General features: G+C 36.9%; 2 protein-coding genes across 2 annotated transcripts in view; one reads left to right on the top strand and one right to left on the bottom strand.

Annotated features, from left to right (window-relative positions):
* Positions 1-5,421: 5,421 nt before the first annotated feature.
* On the bottom strand, positions 5,422-6,779 carry LOC140147220 (metabotropic glutamate receptor 8-like). The gene is made up of 2 exons (XM_072169000.1): positions 5,682-6,779; positions 5,422-5,532 (listed from the first exon to the last, which is right to left on the bottom strand). The coding sequence occupies exons 1-2, from the start codon at positions 6,777-6,779 to the stop codon at positions 5,422-5,424; spliced, it is 1,209 nt and encodes a 402-aa protein (XP_072025101.1).
* Positions 6,780-23,540: 16,761 nt separating this feature from the next.
* The window catches only part of LOC140148423 (synaptic vesicular amine transporter-like), a 44,912-nt gene continuing 41,069 nt past the window's right edge, over positions 23,541-27,383 (top strand). Inside the window, exon 1 of the mRNA XM_072170358.1 lies at positions 23,541-23,713. The gene's annotated coding sequence lies outside the window, so the exon portion shown is untranslated. The remainder of the gene's footprint in view (positions 23,714-27,383) is intronic.

The raw sequence follows: 27,383 nt of genomic DNA, 5'->3' as shown, positions 1-27,383 counted from the left end.
CATTGACCGGATTCTCGTCTCATAGTGTTTGATTGCTTAACTATTTCCCAGATGATTTCATAATTGGAATTAGGCCTACTTTTTTTAAGGTTCCAAACATGTTTTGAAAGTTCAGTTTCCTTTTCATATTTCTCGTGTCTGAAGGACTTCGTATGGTTACGGAATCGATCTTTGAACGGTCCTCCTGAAAGTCCTATGTATACTTTAGATTCCACATCAGATGTTACAGTAGCCTTGTACACTATTGCTTCAGTCAAGCATTCTCCACGGAGGGACAATTTGCTTTGATTCTACAGTTGCATTTCCTTGCGGTTTCGGTTTGTTTATGAGTCCTTATTTTGATGACCTTATTATTGTGTGACTTGATTATTGACCTCATATTTTTCATGCAACTGTAGCTAACCTTGGTATTATTGCGATTAAATATCTTGTGCAACTTGTGCCCTCGGGGAAAATGCTTGTTTATCAGTTTGATTAATGTTCCGCCGACATTTGTTTTTACGTTCTTGCTGTAAGGCGGGTTAAACCAAATTATCTTCCTTGAGCGGTTCTTCTTCTTTCTCGTTTTCCTGTTGTCTTCATTGTTGCTGCTGAATTTGATGGATCCGTCGTATCCGCTGGATTTCAGTGCTTCGTTGTAACATGGTGCAGCTTTTTCAAATGTTCTTTGGTTCGATGATAGCCTGTTGATTCTCTTTTCTATGGCGGCAGGGATGTGCTTGATGATTTGTGGAGGATGGTTGGACTGTTTGTTAATGTACATTGGCTCATTATTTGGTTTCTTGTACGGTTGGTGCACGCCGGTTGCCAAGTTCATGTTTATGTCGAGGTAGTTCACTGATTTCAGGTTTGTCTCCACAGTTATTTTGAGTTTCAGAGACTGAAATATACGTATGATTTTTTTACGTTTACGATCTGCTTGAGGGCCTGAGTGGTTCTTTAACACTGCGAGACCATCGTCTCTGTATAATCCTACCTGATGTGCATCGAGCTCCTTCTCGATTTTGGTGAGAATATAAAGGCCTACTAGTTCGCATACTTCGGCCCCGCACACCGTCGACGTCCTATACGATAAATATAAATTTAATACTCCGTTGGTGAGCGACGGGCGAGTGGTAGTGAGCGACAGGCGAGTGGTATTTCACTGAACGCAAGAAAAGGAGTTCTATCTGATTGGCTAGCAATCGATCGCTTAGGTCGCTCAGTAGTCAACTACAAACTCATGCATTCAATTCGATTGAAATCGATTATTCTATTATTGACGAAGATAAAGAGCGTGATAGTGTGTCAATAATGTACATTGTATTGCACCTGGTTTTACCAGCATTCCTTTATAAAATAATTTTCTCAAAGAGTTGAATATTATCAAAATTTTTACCCAGGATTTCCAATTTTTTACCCGCACATTGCAGTTAAACATATCCACAGCAAAATACCGGTCCTCACTAATTAGTACATTTAATTTCCAGTTAGTACATTTAAACGAAACCTGTGATTTACGTGACAACAAATCAAATTTTCTTACAATAGAAATATCATATGGGATACTGATATGGTAGGCCGCAACCGCCACAACGTGGAGCTGCTACGCGTAGCTGACTTTTTGTTCCGTGGAGCCAAATTGACCAATCATGTTAGAGTTTTTCATTACTCGGAGGTAAAACTGACCAATCAAGTACGACTTACTCATTACGTGAAGCGAATTTAGTCATTAAGAATTTGCCAGACGAGCTTCACGTAGTTGCAAGATATCCTCGGTCACGATAGTTATGATTCAAAAAGTAATTTATGAAAAGTACGAACCGACTTATTATTAAGATGGACATGCACTCACAGGAAACTCATACAGTATTGTACACAACTATATAGCTAGGCAGAGTGGTGGTAAACCATGCACACAATTCTGCGATCTGCAGTGTATCACCGGGAGCTGATTTGTACATCTTGCGCGGCGTGGCCTGCAGAATTCGACCTTCAGCAAACCAGTTCGGATTTACTTTATATACTAGTAGTAGGCCATACATACTGTAGTTACGGTACTGCCCGTTTTCCTATACACAATACTCAGTGCGCTCACCATTGACGCGTGACCTAGTGTATGTTAGAAGTATTATGCCATTGCCTATATGACGTCACTGTGTAAAAAATAACCAGTCAATATTTAAAGTATTCTCTGAAATTCTAGAAAATATATTTTTGTAACATTTCCTAAATTTTTAGCTAATTTAGGTGTTTGGAAATATTGGTACTTTTGTGTTTTAGGAAGGATATGTAAACGACAGATAACACCAAAAAATATGAACAAATTATTTCTAAACCGTGTTAAGTCTGCAAACCATTATGCTTCTCATTTTCAAGAACGCTGGTTAACAATAAGCAGACTATTGTCTCATTTCGTAAACAAAAGCCCAGACAGTATTGTTACCTTGCGTTCGCTTTATAATCATTCACCCAACTGAAACTATAATACCAGCTCATTGTTCATTGCACAGGTAAAACAGACACAAGTGCAGTGTGTATTTAACCAGAGAAGATCTGATGTAACATAGTTGAGCTGTTTTCATTGAGTGTTATCTTGGTTTAATAGCTTTTAATGGGGTTTAAGTCCTTCAAAGGTCGTGGTGAATTCTACTGTAGACATGACTGCATCATGATTATTTTAAAGTCAACAACATTCAACAATATGATCACCGTGATAGTATGACAGTATCAGTACCGTGGGTGTCAGTGATCCTGGCCTGACACAGTAGACAAACAAACAAACACGCCACACACATGGCACATGCATGCAAGTAACATTGACTATACACTAATCAAACAATGGTATTGATCCTGTACAACTGTTTGTGGTTTATTTACATTCGATTCATTTAAAATCCACATAGTAAACATTAATTTTGGCAAGAGTTTTCTCTCTGGAACGATGATGCATCAACTGGCTCCGCGTAATGAAAAGATCTAACATGATTGGTCAATTTAGCTCCGCGAAGCGAAAAGTAAGCTACGCGTAGCAGCTCCACGTTGTGGCGGTTACGGCCAGCCATATACTGATCATGCGAAAATCGTAAAACATAGAATAGAAACAGTGTGGCCGGCTCTCAAAATCTCAAATTGTATGCATAGCCTGAGTCGCACGGCCTATCTCGAACAAAATAGCTCAAAATCACCATGCGTAGTTGTTGAAAAACGTGAGGATTTATCGTACTACCACGGCAATTTTTAACACGAAGATATAGGGATGACGACGGTGTGCCCCGTCATATGCCCCCATGGGCACGTCGAATGCGTTATCAGTGTCACGTTTTACCCATGGGTTGCCCTTTGTGTCGTACAGTAGTGATTTTCTTGCATGTAGTATTGTTTCTTTTTCTACATTTGAGATACTTGTGTGCCTTTTGGCCCAGTTCAGAGTTTTAAGGAGCAATTCCTGAGATATCGATGGGTAGAAGTCTACCACATCGAATACCATGAACGTGAGTTTGTCTTTGTCTTTAAGATCGGTGAACCAGTCTATTACTGAATTGGTGCTTCTCCATTGTTTTACTTTAGTTTTCTGTCGGATGTCATTGTTTATGCGATCTAACATACGTTTGCTCACCTTGCCTATTTCAGTCTTTGTAGGATTTATGAGTCTACATTTCGGGTTGTTCTCGAAGTTGCTCTTGTGGTCTTTTAGAGTTACGAATGCCTGTTGTTCTGCGGTGCTGTCAATCCTGTCACTAATGTTGAGTTTATCAGCGATGCTGTGGAATTCCTTCTGTATATTGTCCACTATATCGGTGTCAGCTGCTTTGTATTTTGCTGTGATGCTGTTTGTAAGTAACGCGTCGTAGTCCTTATGTTCCTTTTCGTATAAGTTCCTTGATTTATCTGCATTCACAAACAGTTTGTCAGATTTATTAATTTTGTCAATGTCTTCTTTCATCATAGATTGGAAGCTGTCGTTCACTGGTTGAAATTCTATGTTGTCCACCATTGCGAGCATTTCTCTTTCGAAGTCTGCCATCTCTTTGCTAGGTGGAGGTGTTCTTTTTGATTTTAATCCGAACTTTTCTTCATTGTTGTCTTCTTCGTCGCTATCGCTATCGCTTTCACTTTCCACTTGATCTTCAGCATTCAAAAGAAGAAGGCTTTCCACCGCATTCTCTTGATTATACTTTCTACCTTTTCCAGGAGCCGTTTGATGTATTCGGCATGCGATGGTATCGGAATGTTCTTGTCCGAGTATTGTTTTATTAAATTAGCTCTACCTTGTTAAAAATTGGTATTGAGCACTGTGAAACGACTATCGAGTGACTATTTATGTTATGTATGTATGTATGTATGTATGTATTTTGCGTTTTGAGAAACAAAACCAAATTAAACTAAAACGCTTTTAATATAGATTTCATAAACATGGACTGTCACAGGATGATCAGTTAGGTGGGAAAACAAAAAGAAACATTATATTTTCACAAGTAGGCTACATTAAAAGATAATTCAGCATGTCTTATTTAATATGGGGTTCTCCTGATATCGCCGATAATTTAAACTTGCTTTATGCTAGTTTTGTTACACTCTCGGGAAAATTATTAGATGTTCGATGAATTGTGAAAATATATAATTATTAGTTACTGACCATACACCTAAAACCTCGAATCCTAATAACCTACTCACCATCGACTAATTTCCTGACCAAATTAACATAGCTTATTAGGCATCATGAGGTTTAAAGGCCGCTTCAAATATCTGGAAAACACATTAAGTTAGTAGCTGTTTCAAGTTTGTTGGTATAGAGGTGAACAATAATTTACTTGATTATATTTTAAGCCTACTTAATTGGGTTGCCCTTGAAAGTTTGCCTGGTCAACTGGATTGGCCTTTAAATTAAGTACGAATTAATATGGGCGGGACCCAACTATACCCATGAAGACAGTATGAAATTAGATATTTTTGTAATGGGTCATGGCTCATTTTTTACTAACCTGAATGGTGATAAGAACACTGACCATGACGACTTGGTCCGTTACACTCACAAATCTGGGACGACGAACTGACCGCTTTCCCGCCTGAAAGATACGATGAATTCGAACAATCTTCAATAACGTCGGTGCAAACATAACAGTGAAGCACATTGAGATCATTGACTCTGCAATAGGACACGAAATATTGGTAGGCTCAGCTAACAGCAACAATGCATCAATGAATGCAATAGAAACACCTAGTAAATTGACTGCGCTTAGTTCTCTACTCGTCGCTTTAATGAGAGGGTGGTTTCGATAGATCCATAGTCCAACCGCCGTAACTAAAGATACTATCAACCCAACAGAACTCAATACCAGAATAACTAAGATAACAGGATTGGTAAATTTCACAAAAGTAGCCTTTATAAGTTCACATTGTGAGTGTCCATCGTCTGGCCAATGCGTCGATGGACATTCTTTACATCTGGTATTTTCGTTTACGACGATGGCATTTTTTGGGCATGCTTGGCATCCATAGCAACATTTCTCTTCTAAAGGTATCGTTATGTGTCCAGGTTGACATTGTTCTCTGCAGAGTGAAAACGGGGCATTGTTTGTATGGTCAACAAATTGAATTTTGTCGTCGTCTAAATCCAAGGAAGGCCCGTCAAACCGTGCATCCCAGAAACCAATGGTTTCAAAAACATGTTTGGTGTCTTTCATTTGTAAATTAGTCACCTGATATGTTCCAAAGGTGTCACCATGTTGATCAAATTCAAATACACCATCTGGACCGTTAAATGACACATTAAGCAGATACTGCTTCAACATTGGACCTGTGATACTCTTAGGAGAAATGCAAGGACCTCGACGACAACTGTCTGTGTAGAAGCTGTGCAATGCATGGGCAACTGCATATACTGCATTTATGACAGGAGCACCGCTAACTGGATACATTGGACACTGTGTGATGTTGGAGCATCCTTGTGACGCTTTCCACTGCTGCCAATAATCATGGTACCAAGGGGTTCCAGAAAAGATACCTGGATCACGACTAGCAAAGTCAGCGGCGAATGCTGGCGTTGGAAAGTAAAATATAAATGGTCGAATAAAAATGCTTCCCGTGGTTATCGTGGCAACTTCTCCGAATTCAGTACCCCAACCATCACTCCCAATCCATGTTAAATTTAATGCCAGATTCCTTTTGTTAATAGTGGATAAGATACTTGAAGCTACTCCGCTAAGTGAGAACATAACGACTACCTTTGCTTTCGGGAACTTTAGTAATCTGTCAACTGCATCTTCAACTTCATCTTTAGGCGCATACGGCTGAATGGTAGCAGACATTGCGATACAAATTCCAGTTTTTTCTGCGGCTGCCTTGACTTGACGTCCCCCGTGAAGGCCATAAGTGTCAGCAGAATTGATCAGCGCAATATATTTCCAATTGAACTTCAATAAAATATCAATTATGACAGCGACTTGTAACCGATCAGGTGGTACCGTCCTGAAGAAATACGGAAATCTAACGATGTCGCTAAGCTCGTCGCTCGTAGATGTGGCTGAAAGTAAGGGAATGTGAAAAAGATTGGCTACTTTAGACATCCATACTGTAGTAACGCTGGCAGCTGCTGAGACCAAGGCTACTAAGTTGACAGCATCTCGATCCTGTGGTGATATGTCACAGGTATCAGTAAAATAAGACAGAGATGACCATAAAGATATATCTTCAGTACTACAACCATCACGGATCTCATAACCAATAGTTATATTTGGTAAAACATCGGTTCTCGCGTTAATGTCTTCCACCGCCCATATCATAGCCTCGGAAAACATTACAGAAAAAAATGAAATATCACCTTTACATATTCCGTGTTCATTAACGCTGCTTTTGAATTGAAATATGCTACCAATGGAAACATCTCCTGGCTTTGAGTAAACTTGACAGGTCCAATTGGTATCGGTAGATGAAATGGACGAAACAAATGTCGGGAACAATAGCATGAAAGTCAGGAACAACTGCATTGTGTATGCTTTACACAACAAATCACTAATGATTAAGAAGACATATTGACAGTATGAAGTTATTTGAAGAAAACCCCAGCAATAAGCGTAATAAATGGGTCTCCAGGCAATTGCGACGTTCCATGATGAAACCCAATAGGCTAGTTGGCAAGAAATAGTGGCGCAATTCTAACGGAAAGCAAGCTTATTAATAACACGCAAGGTCAATATATTTATTTGCTTCTTATAATTGCCATGCTTTTCGTCGTGACATGCCATTGTAAATTGAAACGCGTACGTGAATTATTGAATAATGCTTCACTTTTGGTCATTTCTGTAATTAAATAGAAAGGGAGGTAATTTAAATCGGTAACTAAATTTAAATACGGATGGTTTTATTTCAAGGTGATGGGATCAACTGGTACAACAAACATTAAAAAGAGTCAAAGGCAATTGTTTACTATAATGTATCTGATTATTTCTGTTTTTCTCTTCAGGGTTCACGCAATGTAGCAAAACATTTATTTAAAGTACAAGTTAATGTCTGCAAGATGCTTCAAGTATAAAAACTGTATGATAAAAACTTAACATTGTCTAATTGTTTCAGAATGGTGTACATTTATCTTAGAGCAGTCCCTATTTTAACGTGCCTCCTGACATGTTCGTGCAGTGAGATTAAAAATCCGTGCAGTTACAATTAAAAACAGTGCTTAAACTATGTAGTATAGAGATGCTTAGTAGAGCCTTTCTTACGGTCACTTACCGACAAAAATGCCAACAAAAAAGCGCACTCAACACCTCTTTTCTTGAAAGTTTCATGTCGTAGGGCTCAAATCAATATAGAAATAGTTTGGGAACGGCTATCTTAGAGCAGTCGCGGACAAAATTATAAAATTATATAAAAAAATTTCTATAAATGCTTTTGAAGTTTGATTCTTTCCTTAAGGGATCTAAAATGAGCGTTTATTGAGTTTCGACAGTATTTTTTGTGGGACATGAGAGCACCTCAGACCTATCGAATTGCATTCTGAATACGAAGCATGTCTTCCTGATATCAAATAATTTTCATTTTTTGAAAATCACAATATAATACAAATTTTATGACAAATTATGAAAATTTGATATTTTTCAAATTTTTGATATATAGCAGTCCTCGAAGTAAATTATATAAATCACCGTGTGGTAGTAGGGGTGCGGAAGTTTTTACTACTTCCCCGCGTTCGCGTAATTGCACAGGCGCGGGGAAGTAGTCAAAATACCGTACTCGGACGCTGGCGTTATTAACCAATAAGATGTCTGGATTATCTAATTAATATTTATGAGGTATAGTAATAATATCTGACTACCAGATCATAAATTTAGAATCAAACAATTAAAAAAATCGTGGTCGTGTTGCGGGGTCTGTAATCCATGTTTAAAGGTGTGGTGAAACATTACAAACCGGAAATGTATTTTGTTAAACTATCAGTTACACTTACGCACTTTGCACTTTTGTTACTGAAAAGAGAGAAACAAGAAATGGACATAAAGAGACCATGTTCTTGTTTAAAATGAAATCCAATGTTAAAAACCAAGATACATTTTGTTTTTCAAAGTACGAACGTTAAACTTCATAATGGCGAGGTAGCTTACATGTAACCGAGGCTTTATCACCCATTCTAATATGCGGCCATGATCTCTCAATGGAGTAGCTAAATTGTCAAAAGCATTTTTAAAGGACACCAGACCACAGAAGGGATATGATCATATGCGTTTAAGTAAGCTTAGGAAAAGTGGGGGCGCTCAGTTAGTCACTTCTCAACATTTATATTTTTTCGAGATTAAAACACATTGCTACAGACCAAGAGGTTCAGGAAGAAACACTTATTTAATTTTCAACTAAAATTACATCACCGGAGAGGCAATGGCAAATTGATCTCAACTAACATTAAAAAAATTATGCCAAAATTGAAAATGTCTGTGAAAAGCTCTGTCTTTCCACTGGGGATTTGTCATTTGGTCTAATACCATTTGATCTAATATCCATTTCGTCTACATCCATTTCGTCTAAACCCATTTAGGTCTATATCCACTACGTCCAATAATCATTTGGTCCTATAACCATTTGGTCCGATAACCATTTGGTCCGATAACCATTTAGTCTAATAACCATTAAGTCTAAAACCATTTAGTCTAACAACCATTTAGTCTAATACCCATTTGGTCTATACCCAATAGGTCTAATAGCCATTTGGTCTAATACCCATTTGGTCTACAAACCATTTTAGTCTTACAAGCATTTAGTTTATTAATAAATAGACGAAATTGTATTAGACTAAATGGTTATTAGACCATACAAGTATTAGACCTAACGGTTATTAGACCAAACGGTTATTAGACCAAACGGTTATTGAAGAAATATTAGACCAAATGGTTATTAGACTATATGGTTAGTAGACATACTGGATATTAGACCAAACAATGTTAGACTAAATGGACATTAGACTATATGATTATTAGACTAAGTGGCAATTAGCCTTTCTGGTAATAGACAAATTGAATTTAGACAAAACGGGAATTAGACGAAATGGTATTAGACCAAATGGCAATAGACCTTTCCACTGAACATGCTGAATTATTAAACAACTACAACTAGTTTTAACTAAAATTGCTCGCTTCAAAAGTTCTTTCGATCTATGTATATTCTGTGCTTAAACTGTTATGTTACCCGCCGATATAGTATATTACTAGCTCCCTTTGGTAAAGTGGAATTTTTAGAAACGTTGTGCATTGACGTAAAAAAAAAAGGTTGTAACAAATAATATTTTATTTTTTAATATCTGGCCATTAGATCATACTTTTAGCATGAAACGTAAAAAAAGAATGTAGTCAAAGGGAAATTCTAGCTAAATTGATTCTAGCTAAATTGTCAAAAGCATTGCAAAAGGACACCAGAGCACAGAAGGAAATACTTATGTGTTTAAGCAAGCTTAGGAAAAGTAGGGTCGATCAGTTCACCACTTCTCAAAATTTCTACTTTTTTCCCAAGACCAGAACACAATGCTATAGACCAGGAAGTTATCTTTGGAGAATCATTTTTACACTATTATTGCTTTAAACAAAAACGCGTCCGGGTGTCCAAACCAGAAGAAAACGGTCCTCTTTTTGTATCCATAACACAAAAAGGCAACTAATATGATCATAGACCTACTTGATTTTTTTTAGCAAGGGCGTATCAAGGGGATTTCGGGGTGGGGGACGCCACTCTTGTAAAAACAATTGAACAATTTTAGGCGAATTTGGACCAAATTTGTACAAAATTTGGGCTTCTCCCCAGAATGGCTAATAGAGTAGGATTTGGGCTGACAATTTTTCATGATGGTGCTTCAGGGATCAACCGCCCCTACCGTGAATCTTGTCTAGTTTGTGGAAAGCGACGAAGAGGGTGGAAATGGAGTAAAGAGAAGATAAAGAAGGAGAAAAGGGGAAATAACAGATGAAAAAAAGAAGCACAAATGAAAATGAAGAAAGAGAAGTGGAGAGCGAAAATCTGCTTGGGGGATTTAAATAATCTCGCTCACTATGAGCTAATAATGGACTGGCGAATTATAAAAATTATAAGAAACGACAGTATCCAAAAAAATTATATTCAGCATTTTTAAGCACATTATGCATAACAAATCATGTTGTATTTGTATACTATTTGATTGCATCTTCGTCAATCAATACAACAAATATCGTTTCTAAATTCATCTAACTCTAGAGAGTAATACAGAATATATCATGCAGTGGGCAGCATTTAGCATAACATGAGGTTTAGTACAGATAATGACTAATGCAATGTACGTTTAGAACTTTTGAAGCGAGCAATTAGCCTTTTATAATTGTGCAAATATTTCAGTGGATATGTTGAGCGTTTCTCAGACATTTTAATTGTGCCCTAAATTTGGCATGTTAGTTGAGATCCCTTTGTCATTACCATGATTACCTCGACAATGATATAATTTAGTTATTTGTTAATTTTAAAAATATGGTGAAAATTAAATTAGAATTATTCTCTCCAAAAAGTGATTCTTCCTGAACCCCATGGTCTGCAGCAATGTGTTCTAGTCTCAAAAAGAGAGTATACATTTTGAGAAGTGAGGAACTGAACTCTTTTCCCTCAGCTTGCTTAAACACGTGCAAGCATTTCCCTTTGGGTGATTTGATTGGGTGCTTTTTGTAATTTAGCTACTCCATTGAGAAGATGAACGCAAATTATAATCTTCGGTTAAATGCAAACTACCTCGCCATTATGAAGTCTTACTTTGAAACAAACGTGATCTTATTTGGTAAAAGTGGCTTTCATGTACAGAACATGGTCTCTTTGTGTCCATTTCTTTTCACTCTCTTTTCAGTGCAAAGTGAGTAAGTGTAATTGATAGTGTAACAAACATATTTACGGTGACATGTAACGCACAAGGTCTAGTAATGAAACCTATAAAGATGGATCACAGCCTGACACATTAGATGGAAATTTAACTGCCATTGTCAATATAGTAATCATGCGTCTAGGTTAGTTTGGGACCAGTTACTTTTGGAGTTTTGAAATAAGAACAAGAAAAACCGCTGGATTTCCTTGTAGGCCCTAACTACATTCTATTTTATGCTTCATGTTAAATGACCTGGTAGTCAGATATTACAATTTAAAACCAGCTTCCCATCTTCTTCAGACAATACAACGGATAGCGTTTCTAAATTCCATCTTACTTAAAGCCATATTATAACATTTCTTTAAAAATAGATTAGTATTAATTTTCAATAAAATATTAGCATTATTTTACTGTCAGATATGTCCTCTTTTAATTTTGAGCCGAACAAGTGAGGTAAAGCAAAGAAAATCGGAATTTACAACTAGCACCAATGCATGTCACGCCGGCAGTTGTAATATGGTACGACCCTCTGGCGTGTGTGTGTGTGTGTCCCGCACGCCGTGTACGTAGTACTGTGTTGACATCGCATACGCGTTCGACTAATATTTCTATCGTAATAATAAAACACTGATTCAGGCGGTTTATTCAAAATCTCGGATTTTGACAAAACTACAGCACCTAAAGTCTTGATTTTTGCAGAGAATCTTTGTTTACTAAAGTACATTACAATCGTGTAAAAACCTGAATTTAATTTTTTTTTTGAGGGCGTTCTCCTCAGCAAATGTTATAATATGGCTTTAAGAGAGTATACACAATATATCACCGGCGCAGTCCCTGTTTACTCTCATTTTTTTTAAAATTCGCCGCCGAAGGCAGCAAGTTCTTTCTTTTTAATTTCATGCATTTATACACAGTTAGGTGGGGAAAAGTTCTTTTTTAGTGTTGGTGGGGGAAGTTTTTTTTTGTTTTTTTTGCTCATGTAGTGGGTGAAGATTTTTTTTTCAAAAACTTCTTACCCCACCTGAGAATATAATGGTGCGTCCCTTACAATTAACTTAGACAAGGAACTAACTATAATACTTGATTGTCTCGGTTACCAGTACGATAACTCGGGGTGCTGATTCTGGCTGTTATGGTTTATTGTGGATTGTATGGAGTGTACGCTTCTTATCCACGGTGTAGCTTACTGGTTTATAGTGTGTTTTGCGCAACAGTTATAACATTTGATATTGTTTACATTAATTCCCATGAATGTACATATGTTAGATTCCCATTTCTAACTGGATGACAAGTAATACATGGCTCATACTGCAGTTACTGTCCGTTTTCCTATACACAATACACAGTGCTCTCACCATTGACGCGTGACCTCTACAAACAGTGTATGTTATAGGTATATGGGCATTGCCTAGTTAACATCACTGTGTAAAAAATAACCGGCCAATATTTAAAGTATTCTCCAAACTTCTAGCAAATATATTTCTCTAACATGACCTAAAATTACAGCTAGGTTAGATGTTCAGAAGGGGTCGCACTTTCGTAGAATATGAGTGAGGGCAAAGCATAGCTAGCTCATAGCTAGTCACCTCCCCGTGTTAATTGAATGGAGATTTGACCGAAAATATTGAGCTATATTGGTAACGGACCGCTCCGTTCTGAAGGATGCCACAAAAAAACGGTACAAGCTACATTTAAAGTATTCTATGAAATTCTAGAAAATATAGTTTTGTAACATGTCCTAAATTTTTAGCTAATTTAGGTGTTTGGAGAGGGTCGCACTTTTGTGTTTTAGGAAGGATATGTAAACGACAGATAACACCAAAAATATGGAGAACTTATTTCCAAACCGTGTTAAGTCAACAATCATTATGTTGCTCATTTTCAAGAATGCTGGTTAACAAAAAAGCAGGCCATTGTCTCATTTCGTGAACAAAGGTCCACATACCATTGTTTCCTTTCGTTTCCTTTATAATCGGTTACCCAACTGAAGCTATAATACCAGCTTTATTGCGATATCGCACATGTAAAACACACACATGTGCACAACCAGAGAAGATCCGATTTAATCAGTTGAGCTGTTTCAATGAGTGTTATCTTGGTTTAATAGCTTTTAATGGGGTTTAAGTCCTGCAAAGGTCGAGATGAATTCTACTGTAGACATGACTGCATCATGTCAGATACCCAATATAATATCCTTACAGAAATTTATAATTTTGGCATAATTTTTTTTATGTTAGTTGAGATCAATTTGCCATTGCCTCTTCGGTGATGTAATTTAGTAGTTACTTGTTACTTAGAAAATATATGGTGAAAATTAAATAAGAAAAACAAAACACCATCAAAGGTGATCCTTCCTGAACCTCTTGGTCTGTAGCAATGTATTTTAGTCTCGAAAAAAGTATAAATGTTGACATGGTTGAGAAGTGACAAACCGAGCGCCCCCACTTTTCCTAAGCTTACTTAAACGCATATGAGCATTTCCCGTAAGTGGTCTGGTGTCCTATACAAATGCTTCTGACAATTTAGCTACTCCATTGAGAGATCATGGCCGCATATTATAATGTGTGATAAAGCCTCGGTTACATGTAAGTTACCTCGCCATTATGAAGTTTTACGTACTTTGAAAAAAATGTATCTTGGTTTGTAACATTGGATTTCATTTTAAACAAGAACATGGTCTTTTTATGCCCATTTCTTGTTTCTCTCTTTTCAGTGACAAAAGTGCGAAGTGCGTAACTGTAACTGATAGTTTAACAAAATCATTTCCGGTGACATGTAATGTTTCACCACACTGGTAAAGACACCTTTAAACATGGATTACAGACCCCGCAATACGCTCGTACGATTATTTAACTCAAATTTCCAATATCTTGACCACACGTGTAGCTTTTTGGAATCTTTACTTTGGTTAGGAAAAGTACTGTAAGAAGTGCTGCAAGGCCTAAGAAAAGACGACCACTGAATTAAAAACGAACATGAATTCTTTAATATTTGATTCTAAATTTATGATCTGGTAGTCAGATTTTACTATTTGATTGCATCTTCTTCAATCAATATAACAAATATCGTTTCTATTCCATCTAACTCAAGAGAGTAATACAGAATATATCATGCAGCGGGCAGCATTCAGGATAACATAAGGTTTAGTACAGATAATGACTAATGCAATGTACGTTTAGAACTTTTGAAGCGAGCAATTAGCCTGTTATGAATATGCAAATATTTCAGTGGATATGTTGAGCTTTTCTCAGACATTTTAATTGTGCCCTAAATTTGGAATGTTAATGATATAATTGAGTTATTTGTTAATTATAAAAAATATGGTGAAAATTAAATTAGAATTATTCTCTCCAAAAAGTAATCCTTCCTGAACCCCTGGTCTGCAGCAATGTGTTCTAGTGTAAATAAGAAAATATATAAATTTCGAGAAGTGAGGAACTGAACTCTTTTCCCTCAGCTTGCTTAAACACGTGCAAGCATTTCCCTTCTGTACTTGGGTGCTTTAATTTAGCTACTCCATTGAGAACATGAACGCAAATAATAACGAGTGCTATTAATCTTCGGTTAAATGCAAAGTACCTCGCCATTATGAAGTTTTACTTTGAAACAAATGTGATCTTATTTGGTAAAAGTGGCTTTCATGTACAGAACATGGTGTCTTTGTGTCCATTTCTTTTCACTCTCTTTTCAGTGCAAAGTAAGTAAGTGTTATTGATAGTCTAACAAACATATTTCCGGTGACATGTAACGTTTCACCACAAGGTCTAGTAATGAAACCTATAAACATGATAAAGATGGATCACAGCCTGACACATTAGATGGATGACAAGCAATACATGGCCAAAATACCCAATATAGCCTAATATCCTTACAGATCCTTTTCAATTTTGGCATAATTTTTTTATGTTAGTTGAGATCAATTTGCCATTGCCTATCCGGTGATGTGATTTAGTTAATTGTTACTTTGAAAAATACGGTGAAAATTAAATAAGACAAAAAGAACCATCAAAGGTGATCCTTCCTGAACCTCTTGGTCTGTAGCAATGTTGACATGGTTAAGAAGTGACGAACCGAGCGCCCCCACTTTTCCCAAGCTTACTTAAACGCATATGAACATTTCCCGTAAGTGGTCTGGTGTCCTATAAAAATGCTTTTGACAATTTAGCTACTCCATTGAGAGATCATGGCCGCATATTATAATGTGTGATAAAGCCTCGGTTACATGTAAGCTACCTCGCCATTATGAAGTTTTACGTTCGTACTTTGAAAAAAATGTATCTTGGTTTGTAACATTGGATTTCATTTTAAACAAGAACATGGTCTCTTTATGCCCATTTCTTGTTTCTCTCTTTTCAGTGACAAAAGTGCAAAGTGAGTAAGTGTAACTGATAGTTTAACAAAATACATTTCTGGTGGCATGTAACATGTAAGAAACCTTTAAACATGGATTACAGACCCCGCAATACGCTCGTACGATTATTTAACTCAAATTTCCAATATCTTGACCACACGTGTAGCTTTTTGGAATCTTTACTTTGGTTAGGAAAAGTACTGTAAGAAGTGTGCAAGGCCTAAGAAAAGACGACCACTGAATTAAAAACGAACGTGAATTTTTTAATATTTGATTCTAAATTTATGATCTGGTAGTCAGATTTTACTATTTGATTGCATCTTCTTCAATCAATACAACAAATATCGTTTCTATTCCATCTAACTCTAGAGAGTAATACAGAATATATTCAGTGGGCAGCATTTAGGATAACATAAGGTTTAGTACAGATAACGACTAATGCAATGTACTTTTTTGAAGCGAGCAATTAGCCTGTTATAAATATGCAAATATTCAGTGGAAAAGTTGAGCTTTTCTCAGACATTTTCATTGTGCCCTAAATTTGGAATGTTAGTTGAGATTCCTTTGTCATTACCTCTCAAATGATATAATTTTGTTATTTGTAAAAAAGATGGTGAAAATTAAATTAGAAATATCCTCTCCAAAAGTGGTCCTTCCTGAACCTCCTGATATACAGCAATGTGTTCTAGTAAAAAGAGTATACATTTTTTAGAAGTGGGGAACTGAACTCTTGTTCTCAGTTTGCTTAACACATGCAAGCATTTCCCTTCTGTGCTCGAGTGTACGTTAAAAATGCTTATGACAATTAGTTACTCCATTGAAAAGATGAACGCAATTATAACGAGTGCTATTAATCTTCGGTTAAATGCAAGTAAAGCTACCTCGCCATTATGAAGTCTTACATTGAAATAAAAAGTGATTGTAAAAGTGGCTTTCATGTATAGAACATGGTCTCTTTGTGTCCATTTCTCTTCACTCCCTTTTCAGTGTAAAGTAAGTGTATATGTAATAATGTGTAACAAACATATTTCCGGTGACATGTAACGTTTCACCACAAATCTAGTATATAATGAAATCTATATCGTATGATGGATCACAGCCTGGCACATTATTGAATGGAACTCTAACTCCCTTGTCAATATAGTGACAAAACGTCTAGGTTTTTGGGACCAGTTTCTTTTGGAGTTTGGAAATAAGAGAACAAAACGCTGGATTTCTCTGTAACTACATTCTATTTCAATCATAAATTTACGACCTGGTGGTCAGATATTACTGTTTGATCTTCTTCAGTCAATCATGTCAATACAACGAATAAGCTTTTCTCGTGGATATTTACTGTAAAACACAAGGGTTAGTACAGATAATGACTAATGCAGTGTACTTTCAGAACTTTTGAAGTGAGCAATTATAACTTGTTGTAATTATTCAAATGATTCATTTGAAAGGTTTTCTCAAACATTTTCATTTTGGTTTGGAATTTTAGTTGAGATCCCTTTGTCGTTGCCTCCCTAATTATAGTATTTAGTTATTTGTTACTTTTAAAAATATGATGAAAATGCGGAACTGAGCGCCCTACTTTTCCTTAGCTTGCTTAAACGCATTTCCCTTCTGTGCTTTGGCGTATTTTTATAAAGATGCTTTTGAAAATTTAGCTACTACATTGAGAAGATGGCCGAAAATTATAAAGAGTGCTATTAATCCTCGGTTCAATGCAAGCTACCTCGTCATTTAATATGAAGTCTTACGCTCGTAATTTAAAAAAGTGTATCTTGTTTTGTAAAAGTGGCTTTTATTTTAAACAAGAACATTGTCTCTTTATGTCCATTTTGCTTCTCTCTCTTTTCAATGACCAAAGTGAAAAGTAAGTAAGTGTAATTGATATTGTAACAAATACATTTCCTTTGACATGTAACGTTTCACCACACTAGTAAAGAAACCTATAAAGATGGATAACAGCTTTGCACTTTATTAGACGAAAATCTAACTGGCATTGCCAATATAGTGACCACATGTCTGGCTTTCGGCGGGCTTTCGGCTTCTATTACTTTGCAGTTGGTTAGAAAAAGTAGGAAGAAGTTTTATAATAGGAGGAGACGATTGCGAATTTCCCTGTGACTACATTCTCTTTTACGCTTCATGCTAAAATTGTGCATATTATTACAAGATTACAAGTAATTTGATGCCATCAGTCACAATAGCGTTTCTAAATTCCATTTTATTGAACAGTTGAAGAGAGTAATGTAATATATCGGCGGGTTGTTTAACATGAGTTCTTCTTCTTCTTCTTCTTCCTTATAAGTGCCTCCCTCATATGTATGAGTATTATCGCACTGCGTACAGACAAGCTGTACCTATTTTTTACTCTGGAACCTAGAGTAGATGAGTGTATTTTTGAAGTACAGTCAACAGTACCGGGATGATCCCCTGCTCTTTTCGAATAGCCTGTGACGTTCTTTAACGTGCACACTACATTAATGTGAGAAAATATGCATGTACACGGGACCGACAGCTTAAAGTGCCCTCCGAAGAGTTTTAGCACCGAAGGGCGAAAGTATTATAATTTGGGTACCCTGTTGTCTTACACATATCAAACTTACGATATTATCTGCCTATGCATCCTACTATCATGTAAGCAGGCAATCGGTAAGGTGTTATTAGAATCCGGTGCATTGGTCTGTGTAGATGCGAGTTCAAGCCCCGGCGCAGTCCCTGATTGTTCTTGTGAAATAATTGAGCTATAAACTTTAAATTAACCTAGACAAGAAAGTGACTGCTTAATAAAAATTATTGTCAACTGGTTACCTGTACGAGAACTCGGGTGCTGATCCTGGCTGCGGTTTATTGTGATTTGCATAGATCATGTAGATTATAATGGTGGTGTCTTACTGGTGTAAGGTGTGTCTTGGGCCATAGTATTCAGCGAATTCCTGTAAAGTGTGCCGAGGCCTGTGGGTGCTATTTTGAGTAAGCATAAGTTTTGGAGGGTGTTTTGGTGTTGCACAGATTATTGCTTAATGCGGCGGCCACCTCATATTAATTCATATGTCCCATGAATCATAGTTGTCGTGATTTGACAGAGTTGATAAGAAACACAGTGTTGGTGATGGCATAGATCCTTTCATTACTAACATGGTCAGTACGCTTGATGTTCAGCATTATCCTGCAACATGATGTACCAAAAGCGTTGATCTTATTTTCCATGTCAGTAGATATCACCCAGGACTCACAGCCATATAGCAATACTGCAATACAAATGGTGTGAAGAATTCGAAAAAGCTTGACTTTTGTTGCAATGGAGATTGTTGGACTTCTCCACAGATGCTCCAATTTCCATGCAAGCGCCTTCCGTCGGGAGAGGTCACTGGTGCTAGAGACCATCAAGATAGTTAAAATCGGTGACATACTTGATGGGTTTTCCGTATACTTGCAGTGGTGGCTGTGGATTGCAGTTGATGGTCATATACTCGGTTTTAGGAACACTGATGATGAGACCCGGGCTTTCTGCTGCAACCGCTGTTCTGATCAGCTGTGCCTGTGCCCGTGGAATTGAGAATTCAAGCAAGGCAATATCGTCAGCGAAACCCAAGTCGTTCAAAACCTTGGCAGGATATCGCCTTGAACGACGCGGATGTGTTTCAACACCACTGTCAGTTCCATCGGTAGCCATCTTCATTAGATAGTCGATGAGAACAATGAATAGGAATGGAGCTAGAACATCCCCCTGCAATACTCCAGTAGTCACTAGGAAGGGATTCAAGATGTTGCCATCTACCATTTCGGCGCTTCATCTTCCTGTTGATTGTATCAAAGGCTTTCTTCAAGTCAATGAATGGTATGGTGAGTGGAAGTTGGTAACTCTGGAAAGCCTCCACGATTCTACGGAGGATATGCGTTTGCTGAACACAGCTTCTGCCTGTTCCCTAATTCCATTCAGTAGGATCTTATTATACACCTTATAGCTACAAGCTTTGTAAAAACTCCTTCGCAGAATTCATGGATGATGTCTACCATAGCTTCACCACCACCCTGGACTGCCTCAGTGGTAATCACACAGTCCAGTCCAGCAGCTTTGTTTGTTTTCATTGCTTGAATGGCTTTTCTTGTCTCTTCCAGGGGGATCGGCATAAATAGGTAAGTCCTGATCGGTGGGAGATCAGATGTTGATGGTCCGTTCTCATTGTCCTGCAAAGCCCAGAAGTAGTCTTTCTACTCAGTAAGTAGTTCTTTGTCACTTTAGGGATCTGTCTCATCTGACTTCTACACTTCTACACATTATATAAATATAAGGGTATTCCAAAAGAAATCCAATTTTTGGTTTGCTTTGGATGTGATCTGAGATATGTTCTTATTCCAGCGGAGATCCTTTTGGATGCACACACCTAAGACTTTTGCTTCATCGAGACATTGGTGGGGGGATTCAGAAATAGTTGGGGTCTGTTTTGAATGGGGTCTGTTTTGAAGCAAATCTGGATGGCTTTACACTTGGAGAGATTTAAGCTAAGCTTGTTGGTGTTATTCCATTAATTGACCTTGATTCTTCCTGATGCTTGCTTGGTTGTGGATGTAAGCGATTCTCTGCAATTATCATGTCATCCACATACTTCCAACATTTGATATCAGAATCCATGTTTTGGGCTGCGTCATTGATCACCACTTGAAACCCAATGGGACTACTCCCCATTCAAATACAGCACCAATATGTTTTAGATTAAAAAATATTATCCTGTTTTACCAAATGAAACATAGCTAAATCCTAATCCTATAGTTATTCCTAACTGGCAATAAAAGTCAAATTTTAATATTTTTGCAATTTGAGCTAGAATGGTCCAAAAACATGCAATTGTGCATGTTTTCTTACAATTGTAGTGACACTGATTGTAAGACTTGGCACAAGTCTAAGCATTCAAAATCTTGAATATAGGCTAAGAGTTAACTCGAAATTAGTCTTTGTTCAAGTCTTTGGGTCTGATTGTCACAGAATACGAAAAGGTCGAAAAACAACCTAAAAATGCATGTTTTTGGCCCTTATTTCCAAAAATTGAACAAATATTAAAATTTGACTTTTATTGCCAGTTAGGACTACCTAAAGGATTAAGCTATGTTTCATTTGGCAAATCCAGATAATATTTCAATAAGCAAAAAAAAAAAAATTTCTGTTCGCAGGGGAAGAGCTCCATAGACAGTTTAGTTATATCGCACACATTTGACTCGTTTACTGACATCCATGGAACAATGGATCTTCCTGATGGTCGATCATATCGAACGACTTTGAGCAATCTGTCACAACCACTGTTCAAACAAGAGTACTAGTATCCTTCGATTTGAAGTGTAAAATGCGTGAAATATTTCAAATACAAGTAAGTCCGTGTATATTTCAAATACAAGTCCGTGTATTTCTTTACAATGTTCAGGGCCGGGTTTACCATTGGGCCAGAATTTGGGGGCCCCCAATGTGGCCATGCGCATGTTTCTTTTTAGCCTAAAACCCAGGGTTTTGGACCAAAATATGCTAAAATTGCACAAATTAACGCGCTGCGAGCGCACTGCCCCTTTGCACAGCAAAATTCACCTTCATTTGGGGTTAAAATTGTCTGAAATTGAATTTTTCGCTCGCTTCGTGCGCAAAATGTCCTAGTAAAATCGATCTTATAGTAGGCCCCCTATTTGTAAAACAAAACCTGGCTTCCTCACGGTGAGTTTGGGGGCCTCCGAATTTTGGCCTGGCCCAGGGCCTCCAAAAAGGTAAATCCGGCCCTGACAATGTTTGAAGCATGTTGCTCGTTGCAATAACAATTAAAACAACGGCACTACTGTAACAGACCTGCAACTTGTGCTGACTACCTAGTTTTAATTTTATAGATCCATAATGATGTGCATTCTGCGGCTGTTGTAATGTGTTTTAAATTTTACATGTAGATCATACAATAACATACATGTATACATTATATTTAACACGGAGGACTCGGGTACGGTAAATTGACATTACACTCTCTCAAATAGTGCCATGATATACGGTCAATATTAACGTCAATGCCGGAAATTTGTTTAAGAAGGTTATGGGGTAAATGTTACTGCAGTAAATTTGAGTGCATAAGTTGAAATAGAGAAAATTGGTTGGAAGATTAGTGTAGTGAGTTGGAAGCACTAGAGACAAAGGAATGGTCAGATTTGTTAACTTAAATAAGCGGTGCGTCAAATGTAAACAGCCTTAATACGCTCGTATTTGGGCGAAAAATAAACACCTTTTTGGGTTAAAATTTAATCTTATTTTATTCAAACCCTGACTTTGAGTAATCGCAAATCAATCGGTGCGTTGGGTTAACGTTTTTGCCCAATTAAAACATAGAGTGTTTATAATGTGATCAAAAGTTTTGGATTTGTGATTTTAGCCCAATGTTTTTGTATACAGAGGAATATATATATATACATGAAACTGAGGTTTATAAGAAATATAAGAAACCCCATAATTGACTGACATTTTTAAAACCTAAGTGTGTGTGTGTGCGTGGGGGGGGGGGGGGGGGGGGGTGGGTGTGTGTGTGTGTCGGGGGGGGGGGGGGGGGGGGGGGTGGATACAGCAGTGGGGGTATGTGTGGGTGGGTAGGGGTGTATTCTATATAAGTTTATAAGTTACATTTGTGAGAAAATACAAAGACAGGAAGTCTACCTTACTAGTATTATACAAAACAAAACAAAATATCCATGAAATTTGTCAATATCACATAATGAATTGTTTACATGGGGTATGTTGGGGTGTGGGGTGTGCGTGGGGGTGTAGGGGTTGGTAGATAAGTAGGTGTGCATACATCCGCGAGTTTTGAGGGGGGCATGTGTGTGTTGGTGGGGGGGGGGTACGTGTTGACATGTCTTTTATTTTTTCTTGCTAATCTTGATGAGTATAAGTGATGCAAACAAACATACCATCAGCATTTACATAAATATCCATTATATATAGACACTTAACAGATCTGTAGCCAGTGTTTTGCTCCACTGCTGCGTGCCCGACTTAACCATGTTAAACTACAACAGGCAATGATACAACGAACGAGCGCAACAGGTCAATACAACGTCGCCGACTTGCCTCAGATTACAAACCCTGAAGCGCTATTGGATGAAAATAAGTAAGCAGATACAACTTACGCTAGACTCTTTTTGAGTTTCTCCCTCTAACTACTTGCTGCTTCATGGTATACATTCTAGGTAAAATAAAGACTAGTTGTAGGAAAGAGTAAGCAAGACGATTTAAAAGACGAATCCCGAAACAGTGACAGAAAATATAAAGAGCACATCTTTATTGGCTGCGCTGAATTTAATTTGAATCTTCGTACGGGAAGGGATAATAACAAGATTAGTAAAAAAATCCAGTCGATGTTTGCACTGATTTACGAAATTTGATTCCCATGACGTAACTTTCATTGATGATGACGCAAGGCATCGACAACTTCAATGATTGACGTTTCTCTTCGTACAGAAGGCGTGGTCTATGTTACTCGTCATTTTATCTCTGGACTTAACAAGACGTCGTGTATCTACGTTGGTTCATTATGGGACAGCTATAAATGTATCTCTACAACCCTGGACTATTTAGCTATATACAAACAATGACTCTCATCTAATTTCCTTGGCAATTTCCGATTGTACGATGCAGAGGCGAATATGCAAATAGCAGCTTTTGATCTTAATGAAGTCATACTACCACGTACCACGCAACCAACGCACTTATTAATTCTCTGTATCTAACACTGATTTGAAGAAACCCGGCAACAGCTTGAATGATCTGTAGTTTGGATTAAAATATTTTAAACGTTTGTCTGAATGCTTCAAATCTAAATAAAAGGACTTTAGGATATATCTTGATTTGAACAATTATCAGAGTTGTTGATCATAATTGAAATTGATTAGTATTATTAAATTTAAATGCAGTAAGAGGTCTGATTTTAAGCTCCTATTTCATTTGGATGGTATTTTAATAGCCAGGATTCTACACCAGTCTCGCTCGCACGGATATTATTGGACTAGAACAGGTAAGAAAAACACTCAATTTGTTAAATATTGGTTTGTAGATTTCGCTAAACAATGACAAATTTGGAGAGATTTATATATGTGTGCATAAATTGCAACAAGAAGTGTCTCAGTTTTGGAAAAGTTCAGGCATTTGGGGGGTGTTTTTTTGCTTTTTTTGCTGCTGCATACTCTACAACAACAGTTAGAAATATAATCCACAAACACTCCATGCTTCTCAACAGCCCGAAAAAAGGAATTGTGTGGTTTTTAGGTGTGTTTCAAAATATGTTTACTTCTTTTTTGCATGCACGATTTTAGGCTAATCTAAAATCCCATAATGTACTCGTATATATATATTATCTGTAGGCCTATATTTTTTATATATGACGTTCATTCACAAACCTTTGTCCAGTACATTTGTATGGCTTCCAAGATGCCACTATTTCGAAAATATTTACATTATCTATGTCATCATTCAAATAATTAGAAACGAAAGTACGAATTTGAACCGATATGGCTTCCTCTACTACTACGAATACTAATAAATCCAAAACACTTTGTTACTTATCTTCAACACCTGTAAAATGCAACTCTTAAAAAATACATATCAATAGGCCTGCATCTACAACTTCGACACGCAATTATCACAATCATTTGGTAGTCAAAAATCACCAATTAATTTGACCTACTGCTGTTTTAATGAGCTATTATATATAAAATGATTTTAATTATTCTAATTTAAATAATTGTTTATACTGAAATTCAAAATGACAAAAGCCATGGATAATTATCCAATACAATGAATGTTCGCCGTCTTATAGTTTTAATCCCGTTGGTTGTTTGGCCTGCTTTTAATTAGGTCACTGCCCTAGGCTAATCAGTGAAATAATCGATAAGTTGAATAAAAATGTGTTATGCCAGTTCACTAATTTGGATGATTGAGAAGAATTGTTCATTGCTATATGACGAAACATCTTCGTTCCTTTGTTTGTCAATTGCAAATTTTAAAATTATACCTAACCCAAGTAAAACATCTTTCCACAGGAAATATAGTGCATCTGCTAAGCTGAATCATTTTGCACTTTGGACCACATAAACTTCATGTGTGGAAACCCTCATGCTTTTATCACTAAGTTCACAATTGTACCAAATTTGGGAGCTTACCAGCTGTACTAATATTCTGTGTAGTTTTTGAGCGTTACATTTTTGACGTCACAAAACGAGACAGATTATACGGGCGAGGATAGCCAACAACACACACCCTACCCACACCACCCTCCCGTATACCCCACTCACCCCGGTCCATACACCACCACGCTAACACACCCACACTTCGCATCCACCACCCATACAATAGAGATCATAGTTCATTCCATTTGCATGAGCGTCACTGACATTCATCGATGGCGAGGACTTTATCAGCACTAGACTAGACACGTGATATGTGTTATTGATGAAATAAATTACAAGAGAAAGATTTGAACACATATTACTGATTACACACTCATCTTTTAGCCATCAATATTACAATCTGAACCCAACCAACTTTTCTACGAAGATCTGAGAAACAGATTATATTGGGGCCAAATTAACTATTACCGTCATTGCCTTATAGAGATGTCCCAGAAAACACAAAATATTTTAAAAACCCAAACCCATAACCCCAATGAACCCGTTCAAAGATTTTTAAAACCTTTCTTTATATTATGGGCTTTGGCAAAACTGTTTTAATAACATTAAACGTCGGGTTTTATAAAGGTCATGAAAACGTTTTGTATGAAAACACACTGCAACAATATTTTAAAAATGTTTTCAATCATAAACTATTGTTTGAAAAGATATTTTGCCAAATATGTTAAAATATTTACATTATCAAAAAAATGTTTTTTAATGTTATGAAAACGTTTAAAATACCACCATTTTGAATCGTGAAGTCGAATTTAGGGAACTGAGCAGTAAAATGAGCGAATGAACAGTGTAATGAGTCAATGAGCAGGGTGTGAGCAGGAAAATGACCGAATGAGCATGTAAATGAGTAAGGGATGAGTGAATGAGCAGGGAAATGAGTCAATGAACAGGGAAATGAGCGAATGCAGGGGCGTCTACAGAACTCCATAAAAAATGGGGTCAATAATAGACAATTTTGTGCGCACTGCTTGTGCAGGTTGAAGAAACAAAGTACCGGGGTACATGTTGCTAAAATACTTGAAATCTTGGACACGACCCTTCCCTTTGTGCATGTTTACGTTTGCCACACTGAAGGATATTGATAAATGTAAACGCGTGTTGAAAATTTGTTTTGAGCATTTTGAACCGAAATTGTTCTAAATTAAAGACTAATTTTTTTTTACACTGTTATTCAAATGTTATACTTTATAAGACCTGTTTACAGACGCGTAGCCACGAATTCTTGATGGTTGGATCACATAAAGATTAAAAAAAGTTTGAAATGGTGGGCCAACGCGTCACACTTGCGCGACACAGGGGTGTCAGAGGTATGAATGAGCCCCCTAATAATTGGGCAATGTTTCAAAATTAAGGCCCAATTGAAGCCATTTGGTGTACTTTTTTACACAATTAGTGTGGACATTTTTGTTGGAAAAAGTTTGAAATATTTTGAAAATGGACCATTTTTTACTAATATTACTTTAAGAAAAAAGGTGGGCACTAGTAAAACTTTTGGCCCAAATTCAACCTGCCTATTGCCCAAAAAATGCCCACCCTGTAAATTATTTGCCTAAAAAAATTGGTCACCATATAATTACCATACAAATTTGATTTGATTAAAGTTCCGTAAAGTACAACTTCGAGCAGGAATAAATGTCAAAAAGCATGGAGAGTAGGAAGCTTAAATTATTTCTGAGCAATTTGCACACAAAACCTGAACGTGGGAAAGTTCCCTTGTCTAAACATTGATAGTGGCCCTAACAAAAGGTTCTCGCCAGGGTTGTTCATCACAATATGAAGCAAAATATTGTTGATAAGGCTGAAAGTCAAGAGGTGTTATTACCTGGTCAGACTTCTTGTTCATGGTTTAGTAATGTTCAAGGCAGACATAATGTACAAACAAACTGGAAAGTAGTTTTGTGTAACCTAGAATAAGTGTGAATTGTGGTGACAACATTAATGATGTACAATTTCGGTCATGACGGAGGGAATATAGTTCTCCTTCAAAATGGCATTGTTTTGTTGTCAGTGAATCTATTATTCAAACAGTTAAACTTCGTCAAAAGCATGAATTGTTTTTGTATTATTTGGCCTGAATGGAACGAATAATTGCACTCTAAATTTCAAGAATTTAAAATTAGTCCTAATCGATTGTGATTAGGGACCGATCTAGACTATGCCATAGTCGAATTTTATTAAAAATATGTTATTATTAGTCATGATGAACCCATTTCGTTGAACTCAAAATTATACTGATGTTTATTAAACTTAAAGTATTCAATAGTAAAATGGTCATAAAGAGTTAAAAATATCAGATAATTAGTGACAATAAAAATAATTGAATGCAACAATATCTTGCATAATTATAATGGCTCACTTTAATACTGAACAATTCTGATTTTGGAATCTACCAGTTTATTGATAGCTAACAAACAGAGGGAGTGCGGTGACTGAAAAGATCAGATACAGATGTGAAAATCTATCAGTTGCACACAAATCAATATAAATCAGTTTTATGCTTAA

Source organism: Amphiura filiformis, chromosome 3 (assembly GCF_039555335.1).
Source record: "Amphiura filiformis chromosome 3, Afil_fr2py, whole genome shotgun sequence".
Taxonomy (NCBI): Eukaryota; Metazoa; Echinodermata; class Ophiuroidea; order Amphilepidida; family Amphiuridae; genus Amphiura; species Amphiura filiformis.
This window is presented reverse-complemented; position numbering and strand designations above follow the sequence as displayed.